A 19,501-nucleotide genomic window follows, 5' to 3' on the forward strand; every position below is an offset into this window, starting at 1 on the left:
AGTAGAGGACTAATGAAAGATTTATTGTAAGTAAGATTGAGATTAATTATTGTAAGTAAGATTGAGATTAATCGCGTCCCGTTATTCTCTATTAATTCGTCTTTATTAATTAATTTCAAAGGATTGACTGTTAGAATTCTCACTTTATATATTTAATTGCAACGTTTAATGTATAAATTTTAAAGCTGTGAAAGTGATCTATCTAATTATATTTTTATCAGGGAGAAATTTATTCAGAATTCACGATTCGACGATACGCATTGTTAATATATATTTATATAATTCAAAAGAAGGAAAGATATAATTTACAATAGCTAATGCCGCGTATAAGAATATGATAGAATATGATAGAAAATTTTATGCGACTTTCATATACATATATTAACGACGCAAAACGATGCATCCTCTCTGAGATTTATATTTATAGCGGGGCAAGCGCGCGAGGCAAACGTGTCACGTCACGATGTTGAAATGAGGTGTCCAATCATTTCAAATATTTTCCAAGTTTCAAATGATTTACAATAGAGATAAAGATAGAAAGCAATAAATCTTCGGTGAAATTTGGAATCTTTCCCTCGCTACGACCGTCACGCGGCTGTGATCTCTCGACACCTTTTATTCGGTGCCTTCCCGAATGCCGAAACTGATCGAAATCCGTTTTTCCGCCTGCCGACGCGCCATCGCGCCATCGCACAAAATTGCCATTGGCTGACAAAAATTTCACCATGCCACCCGGAACGATTACCCGATAATGAAAAGCCATGGGAACGAAAAAGGAAGAAAAGACGGGGGTGATAGCCCGATCGCCAGTCGAACGTGAAATTCGTTCGATTCGTCGATTTTCCTCTTCTCGCGACGCTTGTCAAGGAGGAGAAGAAAGAACGCGGTCTGACGAGCAAAACAATCGGTAAATATCTAATTACTCGATGAATTCGCGTTGTGGGCGGCGGGATACATTTTCAATGACAAGCACGTGCCTTTGTAAAGTCCAGTCGGATTTAATCCTCGAAATAGACCCGGTGTATTGTGCAGCCCGCTATCGATTTCCCTCTACTTTCCCGTCCGATTTAAAAATACATGCGCAAAAGAGCGGCAGCGTATCGGTCTCGGTACAAAAGATTGGAGAGGGTCGTGGGAACACTCGGAACTCCATCCCTGACGTGGAAATGAATAATTTACCGTTCGCTGTATATCTTGTCTCGGCTCCAGGCCGGTTTTCCCATTTCCTCCAGAATTTTACGAGACATCTCGGCCCCGAATGCAGCCGGCGACGAAAAATAGTTTACATATTTGCGACGCTCGCAAGGTCTCCTTCGTGAAATATTGCGCGCAGCAGCGAGATACGGTTCCATCGAACGAGAGATATTGATGTTAACATCGTTTATGAAGTAGTTTACAATTCACCAATATGCTACTTTTTAATATTTCTCCGTCACGTGTTTCTTTCCGCGCTATCCAAATTTACTGACAAATCGCAAGTTGATAAATTTCGACGAAACGCGCACGACGGAAAATCTCAATCGCGCAACGTCTTCTTCATTTTTTCACAACGTGACGATTTCAAACGCGATACTTGCCAACTCTCTCACTTCTCAGAAAGGTTCCCGTCAACGCGAAATTCGCGGATATATTTTATCTGAGGGCATAAGAGAAGAGGTTTCCGGAACATGCCCCGGTGCCTCGACTACGGACGACCGTAGTTTCTTGGCGCTCTTAGAAACGCCGATAACACGAGCTGTGATTTTTCAGAAATACAAAGTGCCGCGAACGGCCTTTGGAGAGACTCGCAAGTGTCTACAGCGTATGTAGAATAACGCTGCACAGGGAGCGTCCCTAAATCGCGCACCGGTAAAAGCTGCACCGTGCGGGTATTTGCGCTCTCGGAGGATGCATCGAATAACGGAACGCATTCGTCGTTCAGGTGGAACTCTCGCGGCCGATCTCTCCCCGAGTTCGCGGGAGTTGCCGCAAAAGAACATTTAGCGCACGCTCGTCGACCCGTCGCGTCGTCCGTCTCATCTCTGAAATTTCCTCCGCACGAGTTCTCGTCGCGCCGCAAAAAAGCCGGACACGGAAGAGGAGTCGCCCGGGTAATCCGTTAAATTACAGGAGCTGCTCGCGCGTGGTTCCTCGACGACGGAAGCGAGTGCTGGGGCAGCTCGCCTCCACCCCCCCCCCTCTCCCCGTCAAAAAAGACAAGATTCCCGGATTCGCCGATCCCGAGGAAAACTTGGTTCTTTCCGAGGTACGGGAAAAGCGGCCGAACTTTCGCGGCAAACTTTCGCTCTCCCTTCCTGCTCTTTCTCTCTCTCTCTCTCTTTCTATCTTCTCTTCCCACGATGGCGTCGAATTAAATCACGGCTGATTCGTATCGCTTGCCATTATTCCGAAACGAGGTAATCGCCGAATCACACGACGCTAATTCGAGCGACGCCTCTAATTGGGAGAGCAGCACGGAGAACCCTCTGTCATTCTCGCTCGCACAAAGGCCGGCATGCAACTCATTAAACATTGCGGTTACGAACAGTAGGTAATAATCGATCGCGGGGACAATCGTTATTCATGGCGACCGGTACTACAATTTTGGTACCGTTAATCTCGCCTCTCTTCATGATAATAAATTCGATCGTGACATTCTGTTGTTCGAGAAAAAATAATTTCTAATAATTATAAATACAAATAATTTCTCAATAAACAATTCCATGTAATATATCTGTGAAAATGTTCACACATCGGTTGCCAGTAAATATCCTTTTTACCTTTTTGTTGTCCATCCCGGGCGCAGAGCTGGTCACCGGCTGGTCGAGCCTGTAACAGAAAAGAAAAGATGCCTTTGAAACATTTGTGATGGAGAATACAATACCTTTATCATTTATCATATTTATAATTTACTCTGAGAAAAATCCACATTTCACATCATTCGCCAGGCCCGATTCGACGTGAATATTTTACTTGTCATCTTTTCATCATATGCTCTTTCATAATGTATTTCGCTAGGTTTTCTCCTAAACGTATGCTACTTTAAAAATAATCGTCTCAGCGCCTGTCGGAGAATATCGAGCGATCCTCACTTTCCGCTTCCGCGACTCGCGGACGAATCTCGACCTCGATTCTCAGACAATACGGAGCTACGGCGTTTTTCGGCACGGGAGCATTGAAAATTTATGCATGGCATTTGGCCATGCAGACGAAAGGATCGGTCGATATCATGACGTCAAAAAAGACGACAAAAAAGAGAAAAAAAAAATAGCTCCGAAATGAAGGTTTCATTCGACGAGTTTCCGCACTGGGAAAGCTGACATTTCACCCAGCAGTAACCGCATATTGGAATAATATAATGCTACGCGAAACATGCATTGTTCCTTTGGAAAACTGGCAGACATTTACGAATCATCCCAGTTAAATTAAACGATAAAATAATAATGTTAAACCGACGACAAAATTATTTCGAGTGTGTCGAGTGAAATTTAATCAATAAAACATTTCAATAACTTTATTATTCTCAGCTTTCATTTTTATTTCCTCATCTTCTTTATCACAATATCGCTTTTATGAGAGAATCGTATTTTCACGCGTATTCTTACATCATGTTTCTTTTTTCTTTTTTTTTTTTTTTTAAATTAATGCGATTGCTCGCTGTATAAAGATTGTCTCGTTATCGTTTCTGCATACGAGAAGTTCCGTTGTGACATTCGTTGAACAACGGCTTCAGTGGCATTTGCCGCTACAGGGAAGGAAGGGTCGACATACTGTGCTCACGCGTGCAGTCGCAAAGGCAAAGATGATATACGCGAGGCGCATAACGCGCCATCGCTTTTTATTACTCAAGCTGCACAAGTCGGTAGATGTAGTATGGTTGCGCGACGTGATGCGTAGCTGTTCGTTCGGAAAGCCGCCTCGGTTAGCGAGAGAGATCGATTTATCGTCCCGGACGATTTTATTCTTGAGAACGGCGAGCACGTACGTACTCTGTTCCATACGTATAGCTCTTGTTCGTCGTCGTCGTCGTCGGCGTCGTCGGCGTCGGCCAGCGCAGCCGGACGCTGTGACGCGTGATGCACGCGCGTCCAACGGGCACGCACGCGTGCGATCACGCGCGACAGACGCCCGCTTCGGATTTCCATTGCCATTCTCCGTGTCATCTGATATTAAAGCCTGAATCCTTTTTTTATCGGTCGACTTGATTCGATTTGATCTTCCGAAATTGTGAGGACTGTTATAAATTGATGTCATCTCGGCGCGACGTAAAAATACCACCCCGCTTCCGAGCGTCGATAATTGAACTTTTCCGTTCCAGTGGTCATCGAAATGTGTGTGTGTGTGTGTGTGTGTGTGTGTGTGTGTGTGTGTGTGTGTGTGTGTGTGGGCGCGCGCGCGAATTATATATATATACATACGTATACATATACACATAATATATAACATATACGATAAATAAAATATAATGTAATGCGATATATTTCGCACTAATTGGTATTTGAGTAAATTCGATATTTTCATGCCTTCAGAAACGATTGACGAATTTAGTTTCGTTTGCGATTTTCTGCATACTACGTTATGCAAATAAATGTCAACGAAGTCAGGCGAGAATCACATTAAAAATAGATATTATAGTAAACAAGTCGATCTTTTCTTTAAATGTCAATTTTTTTTTTCTAAACTATACTCAACCTGTTTTCCTCGCATTCTAATTGCAGGATTGGTCGATCCGATGACGAACGAAACTGTATAACGGGACTTGAAAATTGTCGATTCGTTTTATCGAAAAGCTGAAACCGAAAACGGCAAATGTATCGGCCCGCCGAAACCACAGATTCGATTGACCGGCTTGCCCCCCGTCCGTTTCCAATTCGTCCCGCCGAATGCCGGCCGCTGATCTTACCCGGCATTAGAATCCAATCGCGTTTAGATGACAATAAGATAATCGACTGTAATCGAACACGCGCGTTGCGCCGCACGGATGGCGGATTGATTAATGTCATATTAACGTCGCTTCGTTCGGGATAGCATCCAAATGAAATTCCAGACACTCCATTGCGTGGCTCGCGTCTTCCGATCCGCTCTCATAGTCTGCGGAGTGCGGATTTTAATGACTGTCCTTAATTGGTACAAAATTGCTGCTCTAATTGCTGGTCTAGAGCGAAAGAGAAAAGGAGAGAGAGAGAGAGAGAGAGAGAGAGAGAGAGAGAGAGAAGAGAAAAAGAAGAAGAAGAAGAAGAAGAAGAAGAAGAAGAGGAGGATGCGCCGCGCCATATAACTTCCGAGCTCACGACGTAATTAAAAACCAATGTACTAAACCACACTCGTGCGCTCTAATAGAGCTGTTTCCATCTCCGGAATCACCAAACCGCTGTTTTCTTCCACAACCCTGCGCTCGAAACTCCGTTTCTTCGCGAAAGGGTGAAATTATCGATCTTTTTTTTCCTCTTGTTCTAGTGATCATGATATCTTCCCAAATGGCGTTACAAAATCGAGATAAAACACGAAACAAGTTCTTCACGAAACACTGTAAAATTATAATGCGTCTGTACTTTGATATTTATAACGTTAAACGTTTAAAAAAATATAATTGATCAGACAATATACAATAATAATAATAATTCGATAATCTCGATAATTGTCATGATCGTACACAACAGCAAAATAAAAATAGTGTTATGTCTCGAACATTGCTCGAAACCGCATTGCAATCCTTATCGTACAATATAACGCAAAGTCAAGGTATTTTTAAAACTTTAGAAAGAATTAATATTAATCTTTATAAACGTGCGCAATGGTTTGTTTCGCCATTAATGGATCGCTTCCGGGTAACGGGGAAGCGCCGCGCGACTCGCGACGCTTTAACGACGATGCGGAATTAGGCGGCGCTACGGGGAGTAACCGATTGTCGGGGATATAAACGACCGTTGCGTCGCGCGGGGTGCACTCAAAATGCATCGTACGTTAAAGTCTGTAACGTTCGCGCACGCGGGCGACCGAAATTGGGTCGCCGCGATGCGGTGCGATGCGCCACGATCTAACCCTTTGATGTAGCGCGGCGTGTGTACTCGTTTATTCGCGGTGGTGGCGCGGTGGTGAATGCGGCATACGTCCCTACGCCACGCGACGATATCAACCCCCGCCGATCTTTTTCGGGCTTGGGAATGGCTTCTTATAGGAGGAAATCGCGCACGGCGATCATCATTCTGTATGTTCTCGCGGTTACCGTTCATGCGGGATGTCCCAGAATTTTTCGGCAGAAAATAAAAATGGATATCAGATAAAAAGACAGCGTCTTCAAGTTTGCAGAAATAAATGAAATGGAATGGCTTTTACAAAATGCCCTGCATATTCTAATATTTAATTTCCAGCGGCTGAATTTTTTCAAATATAAAAAAGAAATGTCTTATTGTTAACTGCGCACTTCTTATCGGGCTTTTCTCATTTGTCCTAATTGTCGATTGTATTTACATCGAGAATCTGATTATTGTTAATTTAATTTCTAATCGTTCGAATTTTATCGCTTGAAAATTAAGAAAGAATTAAAGCGTCGCGGAGCGACGCGATGGGTGATCGTGCGAAATGTTTCCAAATGTTGGCCCGGCAGTAAATTGGAGATAAACATACCAAAGAATGTGAAGGTGTGCTTGGGACACTCCGTGAAAAGCGTCGTAGGAAAAGCTTCGCGCTGTTCTTTGCGCCGCTTATTACAGTTATTCACGTTACAAGCATATATTTATCGTAATACGACGCTACCGCGCATCGCGCGTTATAATGAAATTAGAGTAGTTATGCTCGAATATAACGTTGAACGTGACGAGATGGACAAAGTAAAGCAGACAATTAAAAACGCATGCGGCAGCCTCGCTCGGCAGTCTGTAAATGAGAGTTTAATGCGGTCCACTGGGTTACTGCGCGCATGGATTAAATACGCTCCAAATCCACGACAGCAATTACGTTATTAAAACGTTGTTTATGCGTATTAAACGTCACTCCTCGCCACGATCCCCTTCGCAGTTACGTATTTCCGGAATATCTTTAATAAATTCACTCGCGGCTGCCCCATAACGCACGCTCGCCATCCTTTAAGTTCACCGTGTCAGCTGACCCAGAATTTATATCGCGATCGATATCCTACGGAAATAGATGAGAAGAAGCGTCGCGAATAATTGGACGTCGATAAATTGTTAATGGCGAGCGAGGGAGACGGTGATATATAAAAGTCGACTATATAAACCCATCTTTTTTTCACGGACGACCTTGTCGCGTAGGAATCGCAACATCCGCGGGAAGGTCAGGGTAAAATTAACGTGTGAGGAGTTATATATGAATGCAGAGATCTCGACCGTGCTCGTGAAGTAATTGTTTGAAATACGCGCGAGCGATTCTACATATCCAAGTCTCAAGTCTCCTCCCATGTATTTTCATATAAATATATAATAAAGTACGTATTTTAAGAGGGAAGACATACGGCCAAATTAGTTTGAAGCGTCACATTACAAGGTAGCAATCTATATTTATTATAAACATACGTATACTTTTCATTATCGGAGCGCATTAAAAAAAATATATATATATATATATAAAAATCAATAAATGTATTTAGCTGCGATCGAGTTCAACGTGGGAGTTGAAACGGAAAGAGAAGAACAAGACGAAGACTAATATCTAATAGTAGAAAACGAGGGGCTTGTGGCTGAGGGATGGACGGAGGGATGGAAAAAAGAAACGACGGCTGGATGTGCATGAAAGGCTTCTCTATGGAGGACTCGCAAATATTTTTGCATCCTGGATGAAACCTCCTCGCGTAAACTGACGCAAAGTGCTTGCTCGTTGTGCTTCATATCGGAAGAATGTAAGAGGATCCTCCCGAGTGTGAGCTCCATGAAAGAGAGCGGCGTCGTTTCCCCAGCTTACTCTCTTCCGGCAGTTTGCATGCGGGATATCGTTTCTCTCTCTCTCTCTCTCTCTCTCTCTTCTTCTTCTTCTTTTTTCATCCTCCTCTGTTTTTAATTCCCGAAAGTATTGCCCGAAAGAAACGTCGCGGACGTACTGTGAGTCTCATTGGGACATCTTTGAGTGATACGGACTTGCGTCTCTACAAATTTTTTGAAACGACGCTTAGCATTTGTCCTCCATCATTTGTCATCTATCTTTTAAGTTTGTTTTCGCATTTGTTTGCAAATATATTTATTTTCGTATTGAATCGTGACTTGTATTGACTTCAGGATATGTCTCGACCATTACAAAAGGAGAAAGAAGAAGAAGCAGACGTACTGTCGTCGTAGCGTCTGTGGGACAAACATGGCGAGCGACTCCTGTAGGTACCTGCAGGTCCCAATACAAGCCGAGTCTATAGTCGATAAAGCTGCTTCCGCTCCTTTCCTTTCCTTTGTCCTTTCTCTCTCCGTCGCTTTCGTCCACTTCTCGTCTTCCGCCTCTGACCTTTTCCACAGTCGTAGTTCGCGGTTTGTCGGAGAAATTTATTTTAGCTTCATGCTTCATGCTCACCTCGTGAAGTCCGAATGACTCACGGAATGACTGTTGGGAGGGGCAGAGATAGTTGACGTTTCCGGAAACTAGCCGATGTGGAATTTATCGGAAGCCATAGCAAAATAAACGTTAAAGCTAAATAAGCGCCAAAGCTAATTTATAAGCATACCGAGCTTAATGGTATAAGGCAGGATATTAGTTGGAGAATTTATGTTAACTTCCCGGCGGATGCATCCTGTTGCTTTGTCAAGCTCCCCGCTGAATATTGATCGCGGGACTAAAAGTTATCCTGCAACTTACAGGTCGGCTAACCAACGCTACATGAGATGCTCCTTTCGTGAAAGTGATATAAACGCGTTCAGGAGAAATAGCATGAATTTCAATGAGATATAAACTTTATATATAAACTTTTGAAAACTATACTTTAAAACAAAGATTTTAAAAAATTGCCGGAATATCTCTCTATATCTCTCTTTTAAAGATTTGCGAGTTTACGTAATGCAGTGAATAATTATGCAAGTGAATTCTTTTAAATGGCTTGTAAAATTCATACTACCCAGAGTATTATTACTGATTTGACAATGTTGTAAAAAGGCACGGAATTTTTACGAATAACAATGACGAAAAAAATTAGATTTTTGCGATATTGTCGAATTTATCGAGATTAAAACGCTATGGTAAAACTGGAATCGAAAAATTTACGATTTATTTATCGATCGCGAATTGTAAACTCAGCAAATTGAGAGTTAATTATTACGATTATTGGGCTTTGCGAGTTTGCTATTCTACATGTAGCGATAAATGTACAAGAAGTTTACACTGTTTAGATCGATACGTGAAATCTTGTCGGTCGTGGTACGCCATATACATCAATACGTCGCTTCCTCTTACAGCATCCCAGGAGTATAATTGAAACAGAATAGATCCCCTTTCGAAGCAACGGGGAATCGCCCCTTTCTCATTTCTGTCCGTTGATTTTCGTGCCCTTCCGTTCTTTTTCTCTGCAGTATTCGATAAAATATGCGAGGCAATATCACTATTTTTAAAAATTTAATCTCCGTATCTTACGCGCGCGGACGAATACGTATCTATTTTATCAATGGCTCGCTTGATGCGCGTCACAAATCATAAATTGAACGTTAATTAGGATAACGTAATCATTCAGAATCGTGTCAAATGCATGCAACGGTATTGAAGATCGCAAATTGTCTGCATTGACTTTTCGTATCTGATTTCAATATAATGACATCATCATGTAACAATTGAGCGCATTTGTAATCAATTACACGTTCAAAATCGCCAATTAATAACATTTTACAAGATATTATTCGATGATATATTAAAATTGCGTAGGACCGTAGATATTTATATTCTTCTACACTCAGAGAAAAAAGTCGTACCAGCAACTAAAAATTTACACGAATAGTGCCTCAACTATGTATAATAAAGTTGTAATAAGAACAATCGATAAGTTGTAATGAATCAAAAAAATGTAGCGATATTAATAATTTTTAATAAATCATTAGATAAATTAATATATTGTATATCGCTGTTGTATGTATTTTTTAAACTTATCTCAATGACATTGTGGCATTATGCTTACTTTACAAAAATATTTGTCTAAACTGAAAAATGTAATGTCATATTCTATTTGTATAAAATCTACAGCTATATATAATTATAGTTGAGTCGATAATTTCATTATCAATTAATAATTACTGTGTTACACATATATCATTACTGTGATTATATTTTTATTATACTCAATACTACTTTCGTATTTATTTATCATTTTGAAAAATTAGTTGCAGGTATTTAAATGTCATAATTGTCATAAATATATAGTCTCCAGAATTATTTTGTTTTCTCTTATCGCGAATGTCATCGCGATAATTTTTTGCGTAAATGTTTTTAACTCGACACAACCATTACTCGAATGGTTTGTACATGAGCAACATTCAACAAAAAAACGTAAAATATCATAACAACATGGCCATGCCACGGTTACGTTATACCGTGCATCTCGATGATACGTGTGAATGGACCTTTACACATCGCGCATGCCGTACGCAACGCACGTGCCCGGTCGTGCAACCAAGTCTTTCCCGGCGAGTGCAATCCCTCGCTACATTCGTTGACCTAGGTAGCCGATCGATAGTCATGCCGAAAGGTCCGCTCGGTGAAAATAGTAAAACCCTCCCCATCAACAACGTGCCGGCACGAAAAGGACTTCGCTTGCGAACGCGGGCGAAACACTTGCCGAGCGACACACAAACGAACTTGCGTAACGAAATGACGGAGGCAGCGCGGAGATGAATTATGTTTGTCAAGTTGCAATTCCCACATTTTACACAAGTAGCTCCGTCGAGTTCCGCGGATGAACATCCCTCGTTGCTGCGAGAGTTTATCGGCGCGAGAGCCGTCGTCAAGAACGCGTCAAGCGAACGAGAATACGAGCAGGCATCTACAAACGCATCTTAAACGGAATATTATTTTCGTCAGTTAATTATTTTATAATTAATTCTGATAAATTTTCCAGAATTAGAGAAGTTCGCCGGAAACATTAGCTGCCTATAGGCAGTTAAATTTAATAGGAGGTGTACACGGAGCACTTGACCCATTTACACGGTTCACCCTCACAGTTTCCCTTATCGACAACAATCACCCCTTTATCGCAACAGTAGACTACAATGCCTTCCCATCGTCTCGTTCCCTTCGGTCTCGTTGGATATCTCGCCGACATTCGCCCGACATTCCTCTTTCGACCGTATTTTCACTGGCGCATACATTTCTATGCATGACTATGAGCCAGATGAAAAAGCTTAGATGCATCAAAGCGATAGCTCGACAGCGAGTTTGTGCACAGTATGGTGTGGTATAGTGATTCGCGCGTACATCCTGCGGGCGTCGCGAGAGATAGGAAAAGATACGAGACCATCGAGAGGGAGAGGGGGAGAGAGAGAGAGAGAGAAAGAGAGGGGGAGAGAGAGAACCTTTTCGGACATTTTTGCAGTTGAAGGTAAGCTTATTCATATGTAAGGAAATATCCGTTCGACTTTGTCGGCGGTAGTCGACCGGAGGTCTTTACGCTTTACGCAGTCGACAAGGCACGTCGAAAAATCTCCCAATCTTCCCACGGGATTTGAGTTTTATTTGAATTCAATGACATTGGAGTTGACAAACGCTCAACGTAGTGCTCGCGTTATTTATGTCTCACGCGCGTATGGATTTTGAAACGATAAAACTGGACAGTTCAAACGAACGATTAGTAGTTGAAATTGTTTGAATTTTTGCAAGATCATATCACTTTCATTGAGCTTCACTCAATCCAAGTTGGGAAAAATAAGACACGTAGAATTTTTATTATTTTCACATTTTCATAGACTTTCAAATGGTTGTAGTTAAATATTTTTTATAAAAAAAAAAAGAATAATGTTGAATGAAACAATATTCAGGTGCAAAAATAGTATTTGCTGAATCATCCAGAGAGAAGAGGGGGAAGGAGTAATGTTATCAGTATTTCATATTTTCATAGAAAAGAGAGGAGAAGGTAGTTCGCTTTTTTACGTGCTGTTCACACATATTCCTCTCAATTTCGTGAATATTTACAATTGAACATTTTTTTTCGCATAATAATGACAGGCGAAGCGTTGCGATGGCGAAATAATAACGTAAACGACCGCGACATAGACTGAAAATTGTCTAGAGAAAGAACTTTAAAGAGACGGATTGAAAATTGTCCGGAAGAAAAAAGTAAAAGAAGACAAAGGCAGAACTTGCTCTGTCAAATCGTCTGACGATATCGCGATTGCATTATGGACTTTCATGCTTCCGTTGCAAAGTTCTTTTTTTTATTGCTTCGAAATATTCCGCGCAATGAAGATAAGAAGAGATGGATAGCAGCATCAAAGGAGAATAAAATTTCTTTGAGTACATCATTATATGTATACAATTATATGTTACTATATTATATGTTATTACATATATATGTATAATTTTATATATATATATATATATATATATATATAAAATTACATACAATTCTATATATATAGAGAGAGAGAGAGAGAGAGAGAATTATATACATATAATGATGTACTCAAAGAAATTTTATTCTCCTTTGACAATTCTATATATATGTATATATTATATATATTAATATTTTATACTTTATATTTATATTATATTAATATTATATTTATAAAGTTATATAAATACACACACACACACACACACGTATATATAAAACAGCAAATATAGAAAGACAGAGAAGAAAGTGAATGCTTGAGAAATGATAATGAGGGAATAAAAGTTGCCACTAATAAGTCTAATTGAGTATGGCGGAAAGGAGAAAGAATTTATCGTTCAACATCATGCGCACTCACTAATTCATCTCCGACGAATTATGCAACGCTAAGTTGCAGTCGGCCAAAGGGATTCCCATGATTTCCGTTTCCGCCTCCGCGAATTAATGAACACGAGATATAAGGGAACGGTTTCAAGCTGAAAGCCGTGAAAATGTGCCACGTGACGTCTGACTGCGTCATTAACGGGAACACGATAATATAATCATCAACCGCGCGTTGCTACTCGAGACGATTATTTTAATAGTGCTCATTTTGATTTCAGCATTTGTTTTCAGCTGGTAATTAAAATTCCTTTCCTCGCAACAAACGCGACGCAAGAATCGATAGAGTCTTGGACGTCGCGAGGCAGAAGATATAAGGAAAGCGGAAGATGCGGTATGTGAGATAAGATGCAGTAAATAGAAAATGATTGATCGGTTTATTATTGGAAGAAAGAAGAACACAAGAAACATATGTGTGCTGAATAAATATTTTCCGTGTTTTATATATATACGTACAAATGAATGCCATTACACACACACACACACACACACACACACACACACACACACACACACACACACACACACACACACACACACACACACACACACACACACACACACACACACACACACTATATCTTACCAGTCGAAGAAATTCCACAGGCACGCGAACATGTTGGCTGCGCGTTTCCCACATCGAACGACACCGTCCCGCGTTTCTTACACTCTTCCGCGAATTCTTACGAGTCGATTCTCGCGATCTCGACGAAAATTCCTTTTTTTTTTTCCTTACATTTTCGCACGTACGATCAGGTTTACCGTCGATCGCGCATTCGGGAGACTCGCTCCGACTTCCCTCGCCATCAAGCAACGCGTTCGAGCGTTGATTACTCGTCGATTTCAATGTTATATTTTCAGACGACACTCTCGAGTTCACGCGGTCGTTTCGCACTTCCGAGGTTATGCGTTCGGCTTCTCGAAGTTATGCCACACCAACCTGTTTTCCGAATCTAAATCTGTCTTCCGATATTAGAGCGACGGATAATGAAGCCGAACCGGCGAAGATTTATGCGCGCGGGGAGCATCCTCATTGCGCGGCAACGTTACACGTGTCGCGACGTGTACACGTTGTGTTTCCGCGAGCTTCGAGTTCGCCATCGCCATGAAACCGTGGCAATTAGTCGGCTAATTCTAAAGCGGAATGGCAAATTACGTGTCGCGCGGAAATGTCGTTTCCCTCACAGCGGGACGTGCAATCCCATATTAATATAAACAGTCCCGCGAGAAAATGGCGTGCATTCATTCTTGCCCGCAATTTCCATCGCAATATTTTATAAAAACAATCCGGACGGACGGACGGGCAAAACTTGTCCGGCAAGTTTACGGAAGGGAGAGGGGAAAAAAAAGACATCGTCACGGACGCGTAACGTTAAATTATGCGCGATGAGAAATGTTCGCTCCCGTGAGCGGAACGCACGACCAATCTGAAAATTGGAAAACGAATTAAAAGGAAAGACGGTTCCACTTCGACGTTGGTGATAACCAACTTTGGAAATTCGGCGTAAATTCGGTTACAGAGTCTATCACCAGAAGGTTGCGTAATATATTTATAAAAATAAAGAAGCGCCATAGCAATCATCTCGCCTTCGTCTGGAGAATTTAAATTTATGATATATGTCTTTGTATTAGGTATGAAGTAAAGGGCGGGGGAGAGGGGGGCGGGGAGTATACTTAAATCTTCCCGGAAATGCCCCGATGGACGCGCTCGGCGAGGAGAAGAAGCCTCTCGAAAGTGGTAAATCGATCATAAACTCATTTAAACGGTCGACGATGTGCACCAAGACATATTAAAAGCCGCCTGACGAGTTTTCCTCGGATACGCTGCAAACGAGTCGACGCTAATGTCGATGTTCATTAAATTTTGACGTGGCGTGAGATAACAGCGTAACAAAAAGCAGATGACATAATTAAATCACTCGTTTCATCTATTTAATTTGGTCATTCCATTTAGAACCGGGGAAGGTTTACTTTTGTAAATTTCGCTTTTTTTCCCCCTTTTCTTTCGCGCAAGATGAAATCTCTTCTCTTTTATATTCCGCGAGATATGAAAGTATGGCGAAGAGGAATCTATTTCTCGCGATAGTTTATTATTTCCTTCAAATGCGGATAAAGTACGTGTGTAATATTCAAGAAGAATACGCGACGTGGAAGTATAAAGTTCCCGACAAATAAAATACTACGACGTTGTGTACTCCATCGGCTACAATATTGTCAGTAATTCGGCGATGTCTGTTACAGGTAAAAAGAGGAGGCGAGAGTACCATCTCCTCGTACCATCTCGTCGTATTATCGCCTCTACGAGGCCGACGTAATGTATTTCGGCAGCGTGTAAAGCGTGCATCGAAAACCGAGTTGCCGGAGTTGCTAGTCGAATACATGAATAATCAGGTTGCCACCACGGTGCGACTATGCTCTACGGCTAACTACGACGGTTTTATCAAAAGGCGTGTTCATCGTACGCTGCGAGAGGCGAGTAGACGTCTTAGCGTCTTCTCCTTGTTTTTTTTTTTTCCTTTTCACGCAAAATATAAATTTCCACCGTCCAATTACTTTCGCTACGCGGGAACGTAACTCGCATCGTTCGGATTGCGCTCATTTTTTAATACATCTCCCGCTTCATCTCTTTAACCTTTTAGATAATCTTTGAAAAAGGTGATTGTGTATATATATATATATATCGCGTGCGAGCTTAATGCTTAAACATGATATTTTTCAAGATTATTATTGTGTCGGCTGTGTGAGATTGACATATAAACTGCAGCACAAATTTAAACCATAAATTCAAATAATTATATTATCACCATCATATGCTACTGTGTTTAGTAGACTTACAACGTAGCGGTTCCACAACAATTCGGTAATCAAATATTTTGATATCGATTAAAAATCGCTTTTATTACTCCCCCCTCTTCCTCACAGGAAATATATATATTGCAAAAAATATTACCTCAGCCACAAATAATTTAATTTTACCTAATGAATAATAATTTTCAGTGTTTCGCAAATGAAAGCCTGACTGCACATCTCGTTCTTTTCGTCGAATACGAAACAAAGCAGCGCGACACAGGTAAATAGCGATTACCCAGACTTAAATGTTTCCACATGTTTCGATTTTAACCCTATCCTACCCGTTTTTGCCGTGTCACACGTTCCGCAACCGTCGCGCCGGCGAAACCGTAAATACGCGGTTTCACCCGGACTATTTTCTTGATTAAAGCATCGATCGAGGAACACGGAGGCGCCGTGACACGGGCCGTGAATTCGACAGCTCCGTTCGAATTACCAAATCGCAGACAGGCGTGCAGAAACGTTTGAATAAAATCGACCAATGTCGAATCAATTTGACGCGAACGCGGAAACAATGGAGCGCACTCGACGGAGTGTATTTAATGATAAAACGCATTAGTCGAGCGTCTGTATCGCGCGACCGTTTCAATTCATTTTCCATCGCGTTCCGCGTCCCTCAGCCCCCGTCCTCAACCCCCATTGGATGAGTTAGCAGGCTTTTCGGGGAAGGGGGGGGGGGAGGAGGTGAAAATACCCTGATTAGCGTTCGCTTCCGCGTGTCGCGGCGACGAACGGCGACAAGAGAAGGGATGCCGAGGAGGTGAGAGACTTTTGCATTTTTCACGAAAGTCCTTTCGCGTCGAATTAACGCGCCCTTGCGACGCGCGTCCTGAATATCTCTCGCGATGATCCGAATATTGCAGACCTTCATTTCAGCGAAGGCCGATTGCTCGTCACAACTCTCACGAGTCCGCCTTGCACCGCCCTTGGCCTTCCACGATCAACCCTTTTCGAACTAACGCGTACGTTGCCCTTTCGTGCGAACTTTCGGGGCAAAAATCGAAGCGAGACTCTCGCGAATACAAAGCTTCGTGTAAAATTTCCTATGACGGTCTAGCCGATTTTCCCCTCGAGAATTTATCCCCCCTCGAAAATCGTCACAGATGATGAAATAAATAAAATCAATTCGTTACAAAAACGTAATGTTAATATTGATTAATGTTATAAATAAACATATTCCTATTTTGCATAATTAATTTCTCAATTTCTGCAAATTATTTCTCAATAAACTACACAAAGGCCTTCTACAAAATTGCTTATCGGTAATATAGATTTGATAAACGCATGGATACTATATAAATCACTGTTAAAATTAAGGTTTTTGATCGTGCACTCGACAAACGCGTCCAATTTCTATTCGTCTAATGTTAAATTAGACCTGATCTAAAACAGGTATAAAAAGAGGATCGAATGATCACATTTAACTCCTCGCGATAAAAGTCTATCGAGTCTAAAAGTACAGAGTCTAAATATTTCGATGAGGAACGATGAGGACTAATGCCACGGATGCATGGGACGCAACTTTTGCGTTTAATCGCCGCGATGAGATTTCGCTGGTCAACTTTTTATCTGGAGATCGCGACCGAGACACACTCGTCTCATTCGCGATCGTGATAATCACATTCGATGACACCTCGAAAGACGGGGTGCTCCTGGGTCGACCGGCGCACGATCACGTGCCGCGGGTGTCGCGGGGCGACGTCCGCGCGTCGCGACGCCGCGATCGACGTTCGCTACACCACTTCCACGACGCCGGCTCGGCAGAGAGATGGCGAGGCTCGTTTGCCCGATCACGCGCGCGATACAGACGACAGTCGATCGCCGAGGTCACGAGAGGACGCGCCGGAAGCGGCGCGCGGCAATTATTGTCATCGATTGTTATCACTGTTCCGGCGATCTTTGGCGACGGCGAAACCCGGAAGCGAGGAAGCGAGAGAGAAAGAGTGAGAGAGAAGGCGAGGTCGGACTACTAGAGATACTCAGTTCCGAAGTACGTCGCGCGCGAAGGAGGGTTAACGTCGCGCGACCGTGCCGGGCTGTTCCGGCGAGAGAGGGCGAGAATCCTGGGGTTGCCCGACTCGTAGCGCGGCGAGGGCCCAACTGGCATGCGCCTTTGCCACCCTCCCTCTCGCATCCCCATACACTTCCGCCGCCGCCGCCGCCGCCGCCGCCGCCGCCGCCGCCGCCGTCGCCGCCACCGCCATCGTCGCTGCCGGCGTCATCCCTCGCTCCCATCCTCGTCGAGCTGATGCCTCCGTGCGTTCTCTCTGTCAGTACACTGTGTTGAGAGGGGAAGGAGAGGGATACAGTACCGCGGCTTTCGCTCTCTCGGTTTTCTCTGTTCCGATCATCCCTGCCGGCATCGAGTGCGAGCGGATGCGCGTGTGCACCCCCCTCCTTCCTGCACCCCCGGGGATCGCCGGGAGCGCACTGTCCTTACGAGGGTTTCGCGGAGGCATCTTCCGCGATACGCGCATCTGCCCTACGACAACGAGTTATAGTCCTGCGCCATAGAGAATTTTCATGGGAATACCATATGCGTATACGTAATGTCTTAGAAAATTCACTCAGAAATGGTGAACATATATAAAGAAAACTTCCGATTAATGCGTTCCGCATTTTATTTCGTACACTTAACGAGCAGATTTATTCTCATAGGAATAAGATTGCATATTATTTCATGCGTAAAGCGCAGCGCTTTTATATTTCAAATTCGCATAATTAGCAAAGAAAAATCAAATGGTTATTATTTCAATGCTAGCTTCAATGTAAAATTTATACTAATATAATATGTAGAGACTAAAGATAAACACCAAATTGCAAGCATCAAAAATTGGAAACAGAATCACGTGTTCATGGAACGGGAAAATATCAAGGGAATATCGATTCTTAGCTAAAAAATACAGAAGATAACGATGTCATCTATGTCATTGCTCCATGTATCTGCAATGTAATAAAAAATTGTTTATTAAACGCAGTAGCAAAAATACGAAGTTGCTCGAATAGTAGTCGCGCAGTTTTTAAAAATGAAAATTGCATTGCCGCGACTGGGTTGTAATCAGAAGAATTAGGACCATTAGCTTCTCATCACCCGTGCATCTCCGTTCCGGTGCCAGCGAGGCGCTCATTTTATTATCATCACGTCGTTGAGCGACGAGGCTAAGCCGCCATGAAGAAGCATTAAAGGGGACCTTTCAAGAATATTGCCCAACAGTAATCTTCTTTAGACGACGATGCCTCTTGCGTTTTCCCCGATCGAACGGGGAGTGAAACCCCGGCTGTGTGAATGAATAACGAAACGGCGTGACCCACAAACACGCGTGTGCAAAACGATACGCTTCACGTCGAACAGAGAGAAATCGCGCGCGAGTGCGAGGTCATTGAAAGCAGTACCGATGAAGAGTTTACTATAGACGCCGAATGGCGTTCGCCAGATGGGGTCTCGATACCACGGCATTCATTCTCTTCAACTTTGGTCACGTACGATTCATGTAAACGTGCAGAATGAAGGAAAAGGGACTTCGGAATGCATTTTGCAAAACAATTTCAAGTTTGCAAAATTTCCGCGATGTAATACGATATTTTTATAGTAATATGTTTTTTTAGTATTTTTTTTTTGTAAGATATAAATATCATCGAAGCATTTATTTATATCGAACTCTATAATAGTGTCTTTACATGATTCGATAAATTTTCTATGGAATTTTGTATACAAATATAAATTTATATAAAAATATAAAATAAAGGCAGTAGTTTATGTAATAATATTTC

General features: G+C 42.3%; 1 protein-coding gene and 1 long non-coding RNA gene across 12 annotated transcripts in view; one reads left to right on the plus strand and one right to left on the minus strand.

Moving 5' to 3' along the window:
* The window catches only part of LOC105423105 (uncharacterized), a 128,730-nt gene that overhangs the window by 56,945 nt on the left and 52,284 nt on the right, over nucleotides 1–19,501 (minus strand). For 9 of the 11 annotated variants that reach the window (XR_016137876.1, XM_089070397.1, XM_011632746.3 and 6 more), the window contains exon 3: nucleotides 2,760–2,808. Coding sequence is in view for 10 of the 11 variants with exons in the window: in XM_089070397.1 (XP_088926523.1) it covers nucleotides 2,760–2,808 (49 nt within the window). In the remaining variant the exon portion in view is untranslated. Of the gene's footprint in view, nucleotides 1–2,759; nucleotides 2,809–13,466; nucleotides 13,840–17,351; nucleotides 17,850–19,501 lie in introns of those variants that run through there. The other 2 variants (XM_089070403.1, XM_089070401.1) reach the window with 2 other exon arrangements.
* On the plus strand, nucleotides 3,610–10,015 carry LOC148937917 (uncharacterized). The gene is made up of 2 exons (XR_016137891.1): nucleotides 3,610–3,960; nucleotides 8,208–10,015. It is a non-coding gene; the product is annotated as an uncharacterized LOC148937917 (long non-coding RNA).

This window comes from Pogonomyrmex barbatus, unplaced genomic scaffold (genome assembly GCF_055798465.1).
Source record: "Pogonomyrmex barbatus isolate J1 unplaced genomic scaffold, ASM5579846v1 scaffold10, whole genome shotgun sequence".
Classification (NCBI taxonomy): domain Eukaryota; kingdom Metazoa; phylum Arthropoda; class Insecta; order Hymenoptera; family Formicidae; genus Pogonomyrmex; species Pogonomyrmex barbatus.